General features: G+C 40.0%; 1 protein-coding gene across 2 annotated transcripts in view; it reads left to right on the top strand.

Moving 5' to 3' along the window:
• The window catches only part of LOC149145974 (F-box protein SKIP31-like), a 94,552-nt gene that overhangs the window by 56,959 nt on the left and 20,784 nt on the right, over positions 1 to 16,809 (top strand). Inside the window, exons 4-7 of one of the 2 annotated variants that reach the window (XM_089448803.1) lie at positions 8,607 to 8,717; positions 8,837 to 9,011; positions 9,180 to 9,298; positions 9,535 to 9,586. In XM_089448803.1, the coding sequence (XP_089304929.1) occupies positions 8,607 to 8,717; positions 8,837 to 9,011; positions 9,180 to 9,298; positions 9,535 to 9,586 (457 nt within the window). Of the gene's footprint in view, positions 1 to 8,606; positions 8,718 to 8,836; positions 9,012 to 9,179; positions 9,299 to 9,534; positions 9,602 to 16,809 lie in introns of both variants that reach the window. The other variant, XM_089448802.1, reaches the window with a different exon arrangement.

The raw sequence follows: 16,809 nt of genomic DNA, 5'->3' as shown, positions 1-16,809 counted from the left end.
CGGATGTGTACTCGGAAAACATCATCGGGACAGTTTTGACAAACGTGCCTCTTGGCACGCCTCAGCCCCTTTACAGCTTGTGCACAGTGATTTATGTGGTCCTCTTCCTGTTGCTTCATTCTCTGGTTGCAAGTACTTCTTAACCTTCATTGATGATTTCTCCAGACGCACTTGGGTATACTTCTTAAAACTCAAGAGCGAAGTATTTAACACTTTTTTGGCCTTCAAAGCCTTTGTTGAAAAACAATCTGGACATCAAATTCTTAAGCTACGAACTGATAATGGTGGAGAATATGTTAAAAACACATTCATCAACTTTTGCACTGAAAATGGAATTCAAATGCAACATACTGTTCCATACACTCCACAACAAAATGGTGTAGCTGAAAGGAAAAATCGCACCTTAAAGGAAATGGCTAATTGTATGCTGCAATCTAAAGGACTCAGTCTTAGTTTTTGGGCCGAAGCAATTAATTGTGCAAATTATATAATCAATCGCACTCCTACTAAGGTTCTAGAGAATATCACTCCAGAAGAAGCTTGGAGTTCCATTAAACCAGATGTAAGTCACTTTCGTGTGTTTGGAAGTGAAGCATGGGCCCATATTCCAGATGAAAAGCATAAAGCTTTAGAACCTAAGAGTGAGAAATGCACTTTTGTTGGATATTCTGAAGATGTAAAAGGTTACAGACTTATTCCATTTAAGTCCAAAAATGTTATCATTAGAAGAGATGTAAAATTTGATGAAAATAAATCGGCCTGCGAGCCTAGTCCGGCGGATGTGCCACCTCTTCCTATCTCTTCTACTTTTGAAAACATTTCTTCTTCAGATGATGAAAGTGAGGATGACAATCCTCCCCCACCTTCTCAGGATCCTCAACTTCCAAGATGGGTCCGTGCTACTCGAGATGCAGCAGGTGATCTTGCCGGTGATCCTACAGATCAGCGACGTACACGTTCTCAGTTTGAAAGAGCCTCTTCTTTACTGGCTCAAGCTCCAGTAAATCATGATCCTGACACTTTTGCAGAAGCTTCAGGCCATCCACATTGGGAAGCAGCTATGAATGAAGAATATCAGTCATTGATGACAAATGATACATGGGATCTTGTTCCTCTACCAACGGGACGAAAACTTGTAAGATGTAAATGGGTTTACAGAACCAAGTATGGACCAGATGGCAAAATTGATAAACATAAAGCTCGTCTTGTTGCTAAGGGCTTTTCACAGGTTGAAGGAATTGACTACACTGAAACCTTCGCCCCTGTTGCCAAAATGAACTCTATCCGCCTTGTTCTTTCCCTTGCTGCCTCTTTAAAATGGGAAGTCCATCAAATGGATGTTAAATCTGCCTTCTTGCATGGGGACTTGCAGGAAGAAATCTATATGGAACAACCCATTGGCTTCATACAAACAGACTCAAGCCTTGTGTGTCGACTTAAGAAATCCCTTTATGGTCTCAAGCAGGCTCCTCGGGCTTGGTATGCCAAAATGGATAGCTTTCTTTTAGAATCTGGCTTTTCTAGGTGTCATTCTGACAATACTGTCTACACCAAGAAAGTGGGTGACTCTCTTATCATCCTTGTTCTTTATGTTGATGATCTTATCCTTACTGGTAGTGATCCCAACCTTATAAACCATGTGAAGTCTATCCTTAAAAAGAAATTTGAAATGACAGACTTAGGACACTTACACTATTTTCTCGGTCTTCAAGTCTTGCAATCCAAGGAGGGTATTTCCCTTTCCCAGTCCAAGTATGCTTGTGATATTCTTCGTCATTTTCACATGGAAGATTGTAAGCCAGCCCCTTCTCCCTTTCAGTCTGGAGTCAAACTTTCAGTCTCTTGTTCTTCTCCTGAAGTTGATGCTACCTTATACCGTCAACTTGTAGGAAAACTCTTGTACTTAACCCATACTCGTCCTGATCTTTCCTTTGCTGTTGGCCTTGTTGCTCGTTTTATGCAAAACCCCCGTGAAAGTCACTGGAAAGCAGCCAAAAGAATACTTCGTTATGTTCGAGGTACAGTACAGTTTGGGATTCATTACAGTGCCAAAGCAGCTCCTCTGTTAGTTGGTTTCACTGATTCTGATTGGGCTGGTGACCCTGATGATCGGAAGTCTACTGCCGGTTATGTCTTCACTCTTGGTTCAGGACCTATTACATGGGCTTGTAAGAAACAGGCTGCCATTTCTCTTTCGTCAGCAGAAGCAGAGTATCGTGGTGCCGTGGAAGCTAGTAAGGAAGCCTTGTGGCTTCGTCAGATCCTATCAGAGTTTGGCTTTGAGCAGCAGCATCCAACCTCCCTTTGGTGTGATAATCAAAGTGCCATTCAGCTATGCAAAGATCCAGTCCAGCATCAGCGCAGCAAACACATCGAACTACACATGCACTTCATCAGAAAACTCATTCATGACCATGCTCTTGAAGTACAATATTGTCCAACAGATGATCAGATTGCAGACATCTTCACAAAGGCTCTCACAGAGGCGAAGTTCACTAAACTTCGATATATGCTTAGAGTTCAGGAAGTTGTCACTAAGGGGGGATAGGCTCTAGTGCCTCCTTCCTTCTCCTATTGTGTCATATTTGTAAATCCTTCAATCCTATCCCAAGTTGTTCTTAAGGGGGGATGTTAGGATATTCCGACACATAGGATATAGTTAAGATCAACTTGGTCTAGTTTAGAGTTAGGTATAGAGTTAGGTAAAGTGTCTTTCTTTACCGTTGTACATATTGTAACTTACAATCCGACGGTCACGATATGTAGTGATCCAACGGTTCACTCTCACCTCGGTATTATCGACACTTGATCCGTGGCTTGACACCCGATTGGTCCATGAGTTCTATTTAAAGCGCATGGAGGGTCATTGTTCGGGTAATCCGTGCATGAGAGAAGCTTATGTAAATTTTCATTCTTTGATTAATAAATTGTCTGTACCCACGTTGGGACAGGCCGTGGACTGTTTCCCTCCTTGCACTCTGAGGGTTTTAACCACGTCAAAAATATTGGTGTATTGATTTGAGATCTGGTTGTGAGCGGTGTCCTTTTGGTATTCTTTCTGAGGAACTTACCCTGTAAATTCCTACAATATGTTTGGAGGCTCCATTGTCCACAGACCATTCGGCATCAGACATGGTGTCAGATGGAAGGCATGAGACCATAAAAAGTATGTCTCAAGCTTCAATGAAAGCTTTGCAACTTTAGTGGATGCTTCTGCAGCCCCTACAAACTGCTTTTTGTTGTTGCTGCTTGACCTTCCCCTTCTTCTCATGACACTGAGAAGCGTACTGGCTAGACTTTTGATGCTCAAAACACTTGATGTGGTCCAAGTCCTTTCGTTGATTAGAGGAACCTGAATCTTCTTTCTCCCCTTTCTAGCCCTTCTTGATTCCTCCTTTCTTGTTTCCCTTCTTCATCTTGTTGACGAGTACAAGATTTTGCTTCTCCACCATGCTCATAACACTTTCCAGTCTCGTCTCCTTTTGGATGAAATTCTCCCATAGCTTATCAAAAGTGGGAAGCTTTTCTCAGGCATAGACTCCTTAGACAAAAACTTGCAAGAAGAAGAGAACCCTTTTAATGCTATGAGTGCTAGCGCTTCACTGATGACACATTTTCCAATTGCTGCAAACTGACATGAAGTTCAGAAATCTTCATCAAGGAGGTGGCTATGGCATTTGCATAACTTATCCATGTGGCTCTAAACTTTTTCTGTAGCAACATTTTCTTGTTGAGTTTTCATTTGATATAGAATGACTAGAGCATCAACCATCTCCTTACTCATTGTCTTTCTAGTCATGTGAGGGATCAAGTGATCTTTCGGAGAGACAGGGATGACTGAGAGATGAGGATGACTTGCTTTGTCTTGGCCATCTCCTTGTTATGCTCTCCCAACAACACCAGATCAGAAGGCTTTTCAACTTGTTCTCAATGAAGTCCCATATATCATGCTCCTCAAATGGCATCTGTACCTTGCACTTTCACAGAATGAATTTAGATTGACCTTCCAATCTTTCTTTATATCTGATTAAATGTAGTCATACTACTATGCCTGGAATGCCCTACAAAACTGATTGGCAATCTGAAAACAACCTATTATAGGTCCACGGTGCTATTTCTCAAGCATGGATCTTGAGCATCTCACCTCTGAAACCTCCCGATAACTCCCTATCACAGATAGCAGTTCTATTATCTGTACATGGATTCTTGTAAGGTCTCAGCAAGTATGCTCTGATACCATGTCGAAAGTCAGGCCATGTTGAGCGGATTCTGCACTCTAAAATCTAACCTAAAGCTATTGATCAGTCAATCTTCAAATGCCAATCAAAATTTCTGTGCTAGAGTACTTCAATTAACAAACACATATTACTGATAATTAAAACAGTAAACACGCTATTCTGAACACTCAAAACAGCATCACTGATTTTATATTAAATCTGAAAACAAAAAGCTAAAGCTGCAGCTCAGAACTCAAACTCTTAAACCATAAAGTGTTCCCCCCTGCTTCTCCATTATAAACTGAGAAGAAGAGGTCCAATGAATCTGGATGCATGGACATCAGCAACTTAACTGCCAGTGTGAACTCTAACCCTGGCACACTTTGCCTGCATGGATAGCCAAGCAGATTTAAGGTGTTCCCTCCTAGAGATCTGCACTCTCCACTGAGCTGGAAATTGACATGCATGAGAATCCCTACTAACTTAGGGAACTGCACCCTCTAACTGTGCATACGAAACTAAATAAAGCAAAAACAGATTTAGAACTGAACTGGTAATTAAGGAAAAACATTTGAAACTGAAACTGGACTGAGGATGGTAAATGCATGCTTTTGGCATGTATGCAACCCCTATTTCTCTCTCTTCCATAAATGCTAGTGCACCTCATAACTGTTTTATGGACTGCTGAAAGGAGGGCTGCTGTTCCGCTCTATGCTGCTCTGCTGGAATAGTGCAGTAGCTGGAACACAGTCACCATTTCTCCTTTTCAAAGATTCCTGAGGATAATTCTGATTGTTCGATTAAGTCCTAAACTACACCTTGTCCAGTTCTGCCCTCCTGAATAAATATTTAGATGTCTTGTGCCTATATCCTATCTTCAATGTAGTTTTTTTCCAGTGCTCTTACCCTATACAGAAACAGAAGATGATCACCAGTTTCTACTTGCAAATTATGAATTCAGCAAAGGTTTCCTCCCATCCCTTTCTATGCCATTTCCATTGACCTACTTGGGAATGAAGTTGGTGAGATTTTGTGCTGAACTGTTCTATCATCTACTTTACTTTTGTTAGATTTTGGGCACTAGACTCAATGCACACACACACACACCAGATCTAGTAACAGTCTCAAATTAACCTTAACCCAGCTAATTAACTGAAACCAGTGTTGAAAATATCGGTATCGGCAAAATATCGGCGAGGGTCCAGAAAATATCTTATCGGCAATATCGGCAAAAATATCGGCAAAATATCGGCAAATATCGGCAAGCATAAAAAATATTTTTTTCAATTTTTTAAATATAACCGATATTTTGCAGATATTTTCAAAATATCGCGATATTTTGCCGATATTTTCCGATATTTGGCGATATTTTGAAAATATCGCGATATTTTCTCGGCGATATATCGTTTTGCCGAAAATATCGCGATATTTTCGAATATCGCCGATATATCGCCGATATTATCAACAGTGACTGAAACACACTGATGTGCCTAACCAGAAACAAATTATGCACGGTGGAACTTATAAAACCAGAAATTAGGTCGGACACAATGAACACAAAATTTCAACCCCAAAACACAATTCTCATTAGTCATTCAACAAAAATCTAGGGCTTCTGGACAAGGGATAATGGTCCTCGAGGAAATTACATATACAACAATTACCCTGGATCTGATCCAACGGATCAAGCCCTAGATCCGTCCTCGATCTGGCTGATCTGGATCTTCTTTGCTGCTACGTGCTCTTTCCTCAGACAGAGCACAACTGAGTATCTCACTCACAACAAACCTGCAAATTGCAATATTACTCATGCAGATCTCTTGCTTACTTGATAGAACCTCTCTCTCAATGTCTCGTGCTCCTGCACATCTCTATGCTTTGCTCGGCCTTGCTAGACCCTCTCGGCTCTCTCTCTCTCAATGTCTTGTGCTCCTGCACATCCTTATGCTTTGCTAGACCCTCTCAGCTCTTCCAGCCCTCTCATCCCTGCTTGGCCCTCTCAGCCCTGCTTGGCCCTCTCGGCCCTCTCAGCCCTCTTGCCAAGCCACAAGAATGAATCACTCACCCTTGTGCTTATACTTTTATAGAGGGTGTAATACCATGGGTCATTAGAATACCATGGGTCATCAAAATACCATGGGTCTATGGGTGCAAAGTCCCATCAGTTAGCCCACTTGTCCCACACATGAGAATACTCCCGATGCTACCCAAAATGTCAACACTCCTTAGCGAGGGATGTATTCTCACAACACCACTTTGAAGTGACTTTGCCTTCGAACTTGGAAAAAAATTTCCACCCTTGATCCACTACCACAACTGCTCCATATGACACAAAAGCAATTCTTGCTGTATGACAGGGGCCTTTCTTCAAAGACACGCTACTCCTAGAAGCCTCCCGCTCTTGAGCATCCTTCATGGCCATCTTGTACCATGACTTCCCAAACTTGAAGGTTGTCTTCCTCTGAGCTACTAACTCCCCTTGAAGACTAACTCCCTTTGACTCACTACCTCCAAAGCCTAACTCCCTTTGACTCTACATCGCATGCCTTCACTCCGAATTTCTCACATGGATCTGCAATGGCTATCTCAACCCTCTGACCATCTTAGTCCTGCCTTCTTGGCCCTCCTCCTATTACAAGAATAGATCTGGCCCTTACGCGGCCCCTCCAAGCCCAGATATCTTCAAAAGACCTTCACACATGGATCATAATGAATCTCTCATCCATTTCTCTTTGTCTACACATCGGGCTGCAATTGTCCACAACTCCACGTGTGAACGATCTATTCCATGTCTTACTAGGCAACTAGGCCTACTGATTCAGGCTGTCACGGCCCATACAAGTAGTTTTCCATACTTAGCCAACTCGCTTGCTATGGTTTTTCAAAACACTGCTGCTATCTGCAATAGTTCTTACAACTCCCTCTTAGTGCTGTCACTTGTGCAAATCTCAGATCCAACTGTCCTTTTTAGAGACCATGCTTTGATACCATGTTAGATTTTGGGCACTAGACTGAGTGCGCACACACACACCAGATCTGGTAACTGTCTCAAATTAACTTTAACCCAACTAATTAACTGAAACACACTGATATGCCTAACTAGAAACAAATTATGCACAATAAACACAAAATTTCAGCCCCAAAACATAAATCTCATTAGTCCTTCAGCAAGAATCTAGGGCTCTCGTAGAAGGGATAATGGCCCTCGAGGAAATTACACATACAACCATTACCCTGGATCTGATTTATCAAATCAAGCCCTAGATCCATCATTGATCTGGATCTCCTTTGTTGCTTCATGCTCTTTCCTCGGACCCGACATAACTGAGTATCTCACTCACAACAAACCTGCAATATTACTCATGCAGATCTCTTTCTTACTTGAGAGAATCTCTCTCTCAATGTCTTGTGCTCTTGCACATCTCTGTGCCCTGCTTGGCCCTCTCGTCCTTCTCGGCCCTCTTTTCCCTCCACAAACTCTCTTGCCAACCCACAAGAATGAATCACTCACCCTTGTACTTATACTTTTCCAAAGGGTGCAATATCATGGGTCTATAGTCTATACCATGGGTAATTAGAATATGATGGGTCATCAGAATACCATGGGTCTATGGGTGCAAAGCTCCATCACTTAGCCCACTTGTCCCACATGTGAGAATACTCCCGATGCTACCCAAAACATCAACAACTTCATCTTGAATGAAGGCTATTATCTGCTTTACATGCTGATGGTATGTTTACCTTCTATGCATGCTGGAACTTTGTGGTCTGTATCACTTCTGAAATTTTCTATGTAGCTCTGTGGTATGTTAACCGTCTATGCATGCTGGAACTTTATGATCTGTACCAATTTTGAAATATTCTATGTAGCTCTGTTGTTTCTTTTCACGTTTTCCCCTCAATTGCCAGCCATCAATTTTAGTTTTTTTTCCTTTTGTTAAGATCTTAGCCCCTGTTTTCCAGAGAATGAGTTGTCTGCACTATTCCTATTACTCCATTCATTTAATAGTTTGCTCCTCCCACACGTTTTTCGTTTTTTCCATGGTTTACATCAAAGCTTTCTTGGGTAACCTTTTATTAACTTCTTATAAATAGGAATATGCTCTTTCCGTTAGTGTGATATGACGACAGAGACTCCCATGGGGAAGCATGGGGAGTTGATCGCCGATGGATTTTAGGTATTTTATGATCATATTACAACTATATGTGTCAATGCGGCCAATTAGGCTTATTACTGGGACTAAGTTCTTCTAGTCTTTAAGGAACGTGAACTGTGTTGTTATTTTAATGTTGACTGTCAGACCTGAGAGATTATATGAAAGAAAACTCCATTTTTCAAAAATTTGAGAGACTCGCTCAGAAAACTTGTCTTATGTTTCTTGTAATCAGCGTGACACGGTAGACACGATGGAATTTGTTCAAGGTTGTCCCATTGAATTTCAGGAGTACTACATACAAATGCAAGCAGCCAAACGCAGTTACGCTCCTCATCATTCAATGGTTATTACTCTTGACAAACTTATCATTTTAACTGATTCAATGTTCCCTTTACTTTTACCAGTTTACAGAATATCACAACTCTTTAAATTCATAAATGCTGTCTCATATGTGTATTGCAGTTGAAGGATGATATCATGATTCCTGATGCAACAGTGGGTGATCAAATTAATCAGTTGAAGCAACATCATGGTTTGCCTGATGTTTTCACAGGTGCCCATGCATGCTCTGGAAGTACATGCACATACTCTCAAGTTGGTGACATTTTTCTATGTGAGAAAACAGGATTGGTGCATGGTATGCCGAGGCCTTTTTACAGCATTATTCTTGTTCTGAGGAGAAGCTTGGTTACCTAGACTACATTAATTTTGATTTGGGAGAATTGTATTCCATGTCTTCAGTGTAATCAGTGTTATTATTTTGGGCTGGAGAAAAAAATAATCTTTTTCATCTGTACTCTTGCAGTGTGTGATCATACATGCCAAGAAACAGTGGTAGATGCAGCCAATCAACTTTTAGTCTGCCTTATTTCTGGTCGTTGTTCTGACAAGTGGATTTCCACTGCAGAAGAGGAAGTTGATCCTGTAAGAGAACTTAGAACTAGTATATATGAGGTCACATAAACTGATTTTGGGCTTTCCTTTGGCAGTTTTCTGCTTTTCTTTAGTAGGCATCTGGTTCTTCAGGATTAGTACCTTTGTGCTTCAAAGAAGATTACTAGATGTGGCCACAAGGGCATGTTAGTTAAAATAATATCTCATGCTCGAAGAATCAAATCCTCTCCATTGGATTATTGACTTTGGTCTATAATTTATGCTAGGGATATCAACAAGCTGATTATGCTGCAGTGGATGAAGCAGAGCCATTGACAGGTGATGGGCAACTTGGTAAGAGATGCTTACAATTATGTCATTTGTTTTTAAATACAAGCATTTACATAATAACACAAAATTTACATTGGCCCTTAGATATATCTCTAGGTGCAGAGTCTCTACAAAATTGACAGATCATTTTAAATTTTTCCCTTTCTACTAAGACTCCAGACTAGTCACTTTCATGACATCTTGTAGCAGTTCCCTGGACAGAGTAAAAGTTTAAAACATCATATTAAAAACTGAAAACTTTGTATCCAACTGTGTTTTAATTTTAGTAGACTTGTTATGGAAGAATTTTTCTGGACAATGGTTGCAGGGGCTCTAGTTGGCTTCATCTATACCCTATTCTCTCCAGTTTATTGCCAAATCCAAAATCGTACTTGTTTCTCCATGTTGTTGCCTGGGCCTTCTTCACAGTCATTAAGATAATCAAGATCTACCTAAACATTAACCAGGTATTTCTCCAGGTAGTCTGTACAATTTAGTCCCATTCACTCAGACATTTTTCTTTATACATGGTGCCTCAACTTGCCCCTTAAAAGTTTGACGCTGATGATTTTGTGAGTGATTTGGTTTTCAGATCTTTAAGTGCTTCTTCAGAAGTCTCTAGAGAATCACAGATACAAGTTGCATGGCCCATCTTCCACTGAAGCTCCTTGCAAACAATTCTTTGTCTCGACTCTGCCAGTCAAAGTATCCATTTCATTCCAGACTTCTCCTGACTAGGGCAAGATATTAATAAGTAGCCTATATTTTCTTCTTCTCCTTACGCATGGTACATCTTCTTGGCCCCAATCTATTCCTTTTCTAAAAACTTCAGATGTGAGTGCTTTATCTCTGATTGTCGACAACATGAAAAATCTGGTCTTTAGAAGGGACCTGATTTTTCCAATATTCTTGCACCACCAAAGAATGTCTTCTGGTCTGTCCGAGCTATACATTTCTGTGTCCTTATCTTCGGAGTGTAAATACCAAAGAGTGGCGCTTTAGTCAAGATGAGGTCATCATCAGGTTCTTTAATATGATCATGACACACTTATAATTTATTTAGATATGCTTCCCCTTGCATCTTGTCCTGGCCTTCTAGACCTACTTGCTAAGCCTTCTTCCAATCCTGTTTCCTTATAGAAGAAGGTTCTGGATCATCTGCTTGGGTCAGGTTGAAAATTCCTTCTTTGTTGAAGGAATTTATAACTTTCCGGCAACTTGCAATCAGCTCGACTCCCCACCCACAGATCTATCCAAACCCTCACCTTTGCCCCATTACCAACCTTCCATGCCAGCCATTTCCCTATTGAAGAGAAGGCTAATGTCATTGCTTTCCCTATACTATAGAATCTATATGCATTGTTGTTGGGTTTGTTTGGACTTCTAATCCATTTTTCTGCTGACTTAAGCTTGATATATTTTTGAGTGAGAATCTGATTCCAGAGGCCATGTTTTGATATTAGTCTCCACACACTCTTGGCTGCAAGAGCATTCCCATAATGGAGTATGTTTTTATGATCCCATCCACCCATTTCCTTTGACGTGGCTATTGCTTGCTTTACCAATGAAATTCCTCTCCTCCCTGTTCCCAGACCATAAAAATCTGAAGCTTATTTTCCTATTTTTCTCTGGAATTCCCTTTAGGATATAGGGTAGGGTATACCAGTAAACATGGATAGCTTCCAGCACAAATATGACGGACACTAATCTTGTGTCCCTAGATAGCTACCTGTTACACCAATGATTTATTCTCCTTTCCACCTTCGCTAACAACCATCTCCAACCATTTATACCATTATCATTTCATTTTATGAAGAGCCCTTGATATTTAAAACCATCTTGGAGTGCAGAGGTGTTATAAGGAAGAAGTTGAAGAACGAATTTGAGCTAATCCTCATCCATCCCATTAAAGCAGATAGAGGATATTCGCTCATTGATTATCATAATTGTACCTGTACAATATAAATCTGGGTTTTCTTTCAATTTATTAGTATCTCTCCACAACCCATCGCAAAAACACAAAACATCACCAACAAAAAGTAAATGAGTCAAAAAAAGAGATCTTCCAATTTTTATACCTTTAAAATTACCAGTGCTTTTTGCCTCTATTATAGCTCTTCTGAGACCTTTAGATACATTTAGGAAGAGAAATGGTCCTAGAGGAAGAAGGTAGAAACTGAACCATTGATTAGGCTACAAAGGATAGTGAGGAGAGGAATTTAATCCAATTGACCGGCTATAACTTTACCTCGAACCCAATGTGGATAAGCGTTGGCCTTATAGAGTCAGTTTGCTCTATCATAACCCTTGAAGAGATCCAATTTGAGCATCATATAAGATAGTTTCTTAGTTTTGAGAGTGCATTCCTTGAGATGTACCTATAGCATCATGAATTTGTTTCTCTTTGAGGAAGTCAAATTATTCAAATGGGATGGATTCAACAATAAAGTATTTTTCCCTTACAGTTATGACTTTAGCTATGACATTGTCAATGCAATTGCACAGTGATATAGGCCTGAAGTCATCAAAAGATTCAGGCTTGTATTTTATTGGAGAAAGAGTTGAAAAGGTGGTGTTGAAAGCTCCCAGAATCCTACCTGTGGGTGTGGATTCTTCAAAAACCGTCGGGAGATCCTCTTCTAATAGTTCATAAAATCCTATAAAGAATTTGGTTGACCAACAGTCAGGGTCAGGGCTTTTGTGCTTTTGAATGCTCTGCAGAATTGATTGTAATTCTTCTTTCGTTGTTGGATCCATCAGCTTTTTATTATCTTCCTCTGCCACAAAAGTAGGAAAGAAAGAGGTCTTCCTGTCAACTTCTGCAATGCTTATACAAAATCAGGCATATTGACTCTATATTTGTATAACCTGATTCATACAAAATCAAGCATATTGACTCTATATATTGTATAACATGATTCATACAAATCGCAACATTATTTATCTGAATATATGTGAAAATAAAATTGAAAAATGAGCTTCTCCAAGTTCAATAACATCTTTAAAGGATGTAGCCTTTGTCCCATCTTCTCTTGACATTTCCCAGATTGTGTTGATATTTTCCGTATGGTTAGCAAATTTAGAAAAAAAATTGTGTTTTTGTCACCATGAGCTAACCATACTACTCTTTAGTCTCCACATAGCTTCTTTTTCTGCCAATAGCTTCCTCTTCTGCTCTAGAGCTTTTAATTTTTCCTTTGTCTTTTCATCCTTTCATCCTTCTTAATATTCATATGGATGCAATACTAGCCTCTACTGTAGCTACTTGATCATATTTTTTCTCTTGGCATAGGTCCAAGTCACTGCAATTTTTTTTTTACTTCATTTAAACTACATGCAGAGTGTATCTTGGTTGATTCTCTTGGATTGACATCATAGAGCTTCCTTGTAGATTTGACTACATTGATGAAGTCTTCCTCCTGCAACCCGTTAGAGTTGAATTTGAATGGGCTTGAGGTTTTGCTCGTCTCTTTGGCTATTTGAAAGTGTAGTATTGGATGTTGGTGAGATTCAACACCTATCTCCACCCTAGATCTGATCCTGACTTGGCCTGATATAAGAGGATATGAGATTAGAAATCTAACCTTTTAGCCACCCTTGCTTGATTAATCCTCTGATTCCTCCAAGTGGGGATTATCTTAGTGTTGAGATTAGCTCGGACAAGTGTCTTCCACATTGGCTTGTTGTCTAGCATGTGGGAGAGTGTTCAAAAAGTGGTCTCTAGAACATTAACTTAGTAAGTTTTAAAGCTAAAGTGACTTTTATGCATTATTTAATAATTAATGTGACTAAAATGATTTAAGTTGTGATAATGAGAGATTAAATCACAACCCTAGATCTTATTGGCCAAAGATTTACATCTCACCCATTAGATCTTAGGTGTAAGTTACAACCGTTATAATGAGATATAAAAGGAGTTTCTAGGTAAAGGCACATTTAATTTTTTATTATTTTTGCTCATGCTTGAGATTAGAGAGAGGAGAAGCAGCACATGAGAGAGGAAAAGGAGCAGCATGAAGGGACATGAGTTCCAAGAGAGTTGGCACACAAACCAAGGAGAATGCTGGGAGGAGAAGCACGAAGGGGCATGAGTTCCAAGAGATTTGGCACACAAACCAAGGAGAATGTTTCAGCATTCATTGCACATAAATCGAGGCACCTTGCACAGATTTCAAGGCTGTTTCATTGCACAAAAATTGGGGCACCTTGCACAGATTTTGAGGCTGTCATTGCACAGAATCGAGGTATCACTGCATAGATTTTCAGGCTGAATCATTGCATAGAAATCAAGGCACCTTGCACAGATTTTGAGGTTGAGTCATTGCACAGAAATCGAGGTATCACTGGACAGATTTTGAGGGCATTTATTATTTCCAGTTCAGACCATACAGGATGTACAAACTGTACAGGAAATCAGGCACAGATTTCAAGAAGTCAGGCACAGAAATTGAGGTGGTGAAAGGGCACAGTTTTCGAAGAAGTATTATATTTATTGCTGTAAAAATTTAAATTCATTTCTCTGTGAGCCTATAATAAAATTTACTCTATTGGTTTTTCCTTTGGGTTTTTTCCAGGGGCGTTGCCCGAATTTTTTTTCTTTTATGTGATTAATTTTCTAAGTTTCCTCTCAGTATTTGAAGTAAATGATTCAATGTGTTTTCATTTATAAGTTCAGATGAATATGCATTTATGAATGAACATTAAATTGAGAAAACTTATTGAAATTTGAAAACCGGTGATTGGGTCAAAGAAAGATTTTTACATGGCATCATAGCACATGATACTGGAAGGGAAAAACAAATAACAAAGACACTAGGATTTGCACGAAAATTGCAGATTGTTCACGAAGAAAAGGGTTGGACCTTGTTATCAGCTAACTGGGTCATATGGCTACAAGTTTGAGGATAGATTGGAGGGGGAAGAAATTTCAGCCCATGGAAAGCGATGATTGTATTGATTATGGAGGAATATGAGTTGTGGGACATAGTTGAAAAGCCTGTCACAATTCTTACTTATGCAACACTTTTGGCCAAATATAATTAAAAAATGTTAAAGCCAAAAGGTTTATCCTTGATGCCATTAAAGACCATGTGATTTGTCATGTTACAGGTAAGAATAATGCATATGAGATGTGGGATTTTTTATGCAAGTTATACCAGAGCTCAAACCAAAACAGAAAGATGGTGTTAAAAGAGAAGTTAAGGAACACCAAGATGACTAAATCTGATACAGTTACATCATACCTTACCAGAGTGTCACAGGTGCGTGATGAGTTGGGTGCTGTTGGTGAGGAGGAATCAAATTTGGTTACGACAACCTTGAATGGTTTTTCTAAACCATGGGATAACTTTGTGCATGGGATTGTTGCCAGGGAGAACATGCCCAATTGGGAGAGACTTTGGGACGATTTCGTGCAGGAGGAGCTTAGACTTGGTTTAATTCATACAGGTCAGCAGCAAGGGGATGATGAGGAAAATGTTGCTCTTTCAGCAAAGGGCAAGAAAAGGTCCAAGAAAGGTCCTAAAGGTGGGGCCAAGTCAAAGGGTGAATAGAAAAAGGACATGAGCAAAGTCAAGTGCTTTGCATGTCATAAATTTGGGCACTATGTAGGTCAGTGTCGTAACAAGAAGAAGAAGAAGCAGCTTGCAGCTTCAGTGGAAGTGGATGAGTTTTCCACTCAGTTTGAGAGAGTTTTCTTTGCTGATTTCCACGAGTGCAACATCTACCAGTGTTTGGTATATAGATAGTGGGGCCTCCAACCATATGACAAGTCTATGTGAGCACTTTACAGATCTTGCAGAGGGTGGTGTGGATCTTGAGGTAGTGCTTGGAGACAACACCAAGGTCAAGGCAGTTGGGTGTGGGACAATATCCTTTCAGAGGGAGTTCCGACTGCCCATGGTAATGAAAGATGCATTTTATGTTCTTGGGTTGGTGTTTCGAGATGGACAATCACTTATTCATCCTAAGGGATCTAGTGTCAAAACAACAAAAGTGATTGGGATCAGACAAGGGAAACTATATAGGCTCATGTTTCAACCAACTCATGCCTTGGCACTTAACATCAACTACAAGGATTTATGTGAGTTATGGCATAGGAGGATGGCTCATTTGCACCATGGGCTCTTAGGGTGTTGAGGGAGGTTGTTATAGGATTACCAGAGTTCAGTACAGAGCATCAAGATGTGTGCAAAGGGTGTGCACTTGGAAAGTACACCAAGACTGTTTTTCCAAACAGTGACAACAAAGTAGTAGGGATTATAGATTTGGTACACTCAGATGTATGTGGTCCAATGTCATCAGTCTCTTTGAGTGGGTATGAGTATTATGTTACCTTTATAGATGATTTCTCTAGGAAGACCTAGATTTACTTCATGAAGACCAAGAGTTAGGTCTTTAGCTGGTTCCAAGAGTTCAAAGCTCTTGTGGAGAACCAGACAGGGAGGAAAATTAGGGTGTTGAGGTCAGACAATGGGGGTGAGTATACCTCCAATGACTTCAAGAATTTCCATGTGCAAGATGGCATTAAAAGAGAGTTGACAGTTACATAGAAGTCGCAACAGAATGGGGTTTCTGAGAGGAAGAACATGGCCATTGTTGGGGTAGCAAGAGCCATGTTACATGATCAAGGTCTATCATTTTTTCCTTTGGGTTGAGGCTTTTGCAGGGAAGAGCTTGAAGTCGGGCACTTGGGTGCTTGACTTACTCACACGTCCCTTCAAAGAAGAGGACAAAGCTAGAGCCCACTATAGAAAAGGAAATTCTAGTTGGGTATAGTGAGACTTCAAAGGCTTGCCGCTTATCGTATATACTTTCCCGCTTTGAAGAAAACAATGGTTAGGCAGGATGAAAGATTTGAGGAGGATCAAGCCTTTAGGAGGTCATATGAATCAAAAAAGGGGGATCAATAGGCTCTTAAGTATTAGGTGGATATACCACAACTTACAAGGTCATAGAGTACAGGTTCACGGGTTTTAGGAGTTACAGGTTCCCATACATCTTTTGTTGACGAACATTTTTCCAAATTGGCCTTTATAGGATTTGGTAGCGCATTCAAAATTGTCTTTATTACTCTTGTATTGTACTCCTTGTATTCATCGTCCATCGTGCTATCAATATTCACTGATTCCCATATTCCAATGCCTTGAGCCATTAAGAAATTTCTCATTCTTACCTTCCATTCAAAGTTTTCATTGAACACTGGAACTTTCTCAATTTGATTGTTTTCAGTT

This window comes from Pinus tabuliformis, chromosome X (genome assembly GCF_031772625.1).
Source record: "Pinus tabuliformis cultivar Carrire ecotype Pingquan chromosome X, CPIR1, whole genome shotgun sequence".
Classification (NCBI taxonomy): Eukaryota; Viridiplantae; Streptophyta; class Pinopsida; order Pinales; family Pinaceae; genus Pinus; species Pinus tabuliformis.
Note: the sequence above shows the minus strand (reverse complement) of the source record. Positions and strands in the feature narration are given on the sequence as shown.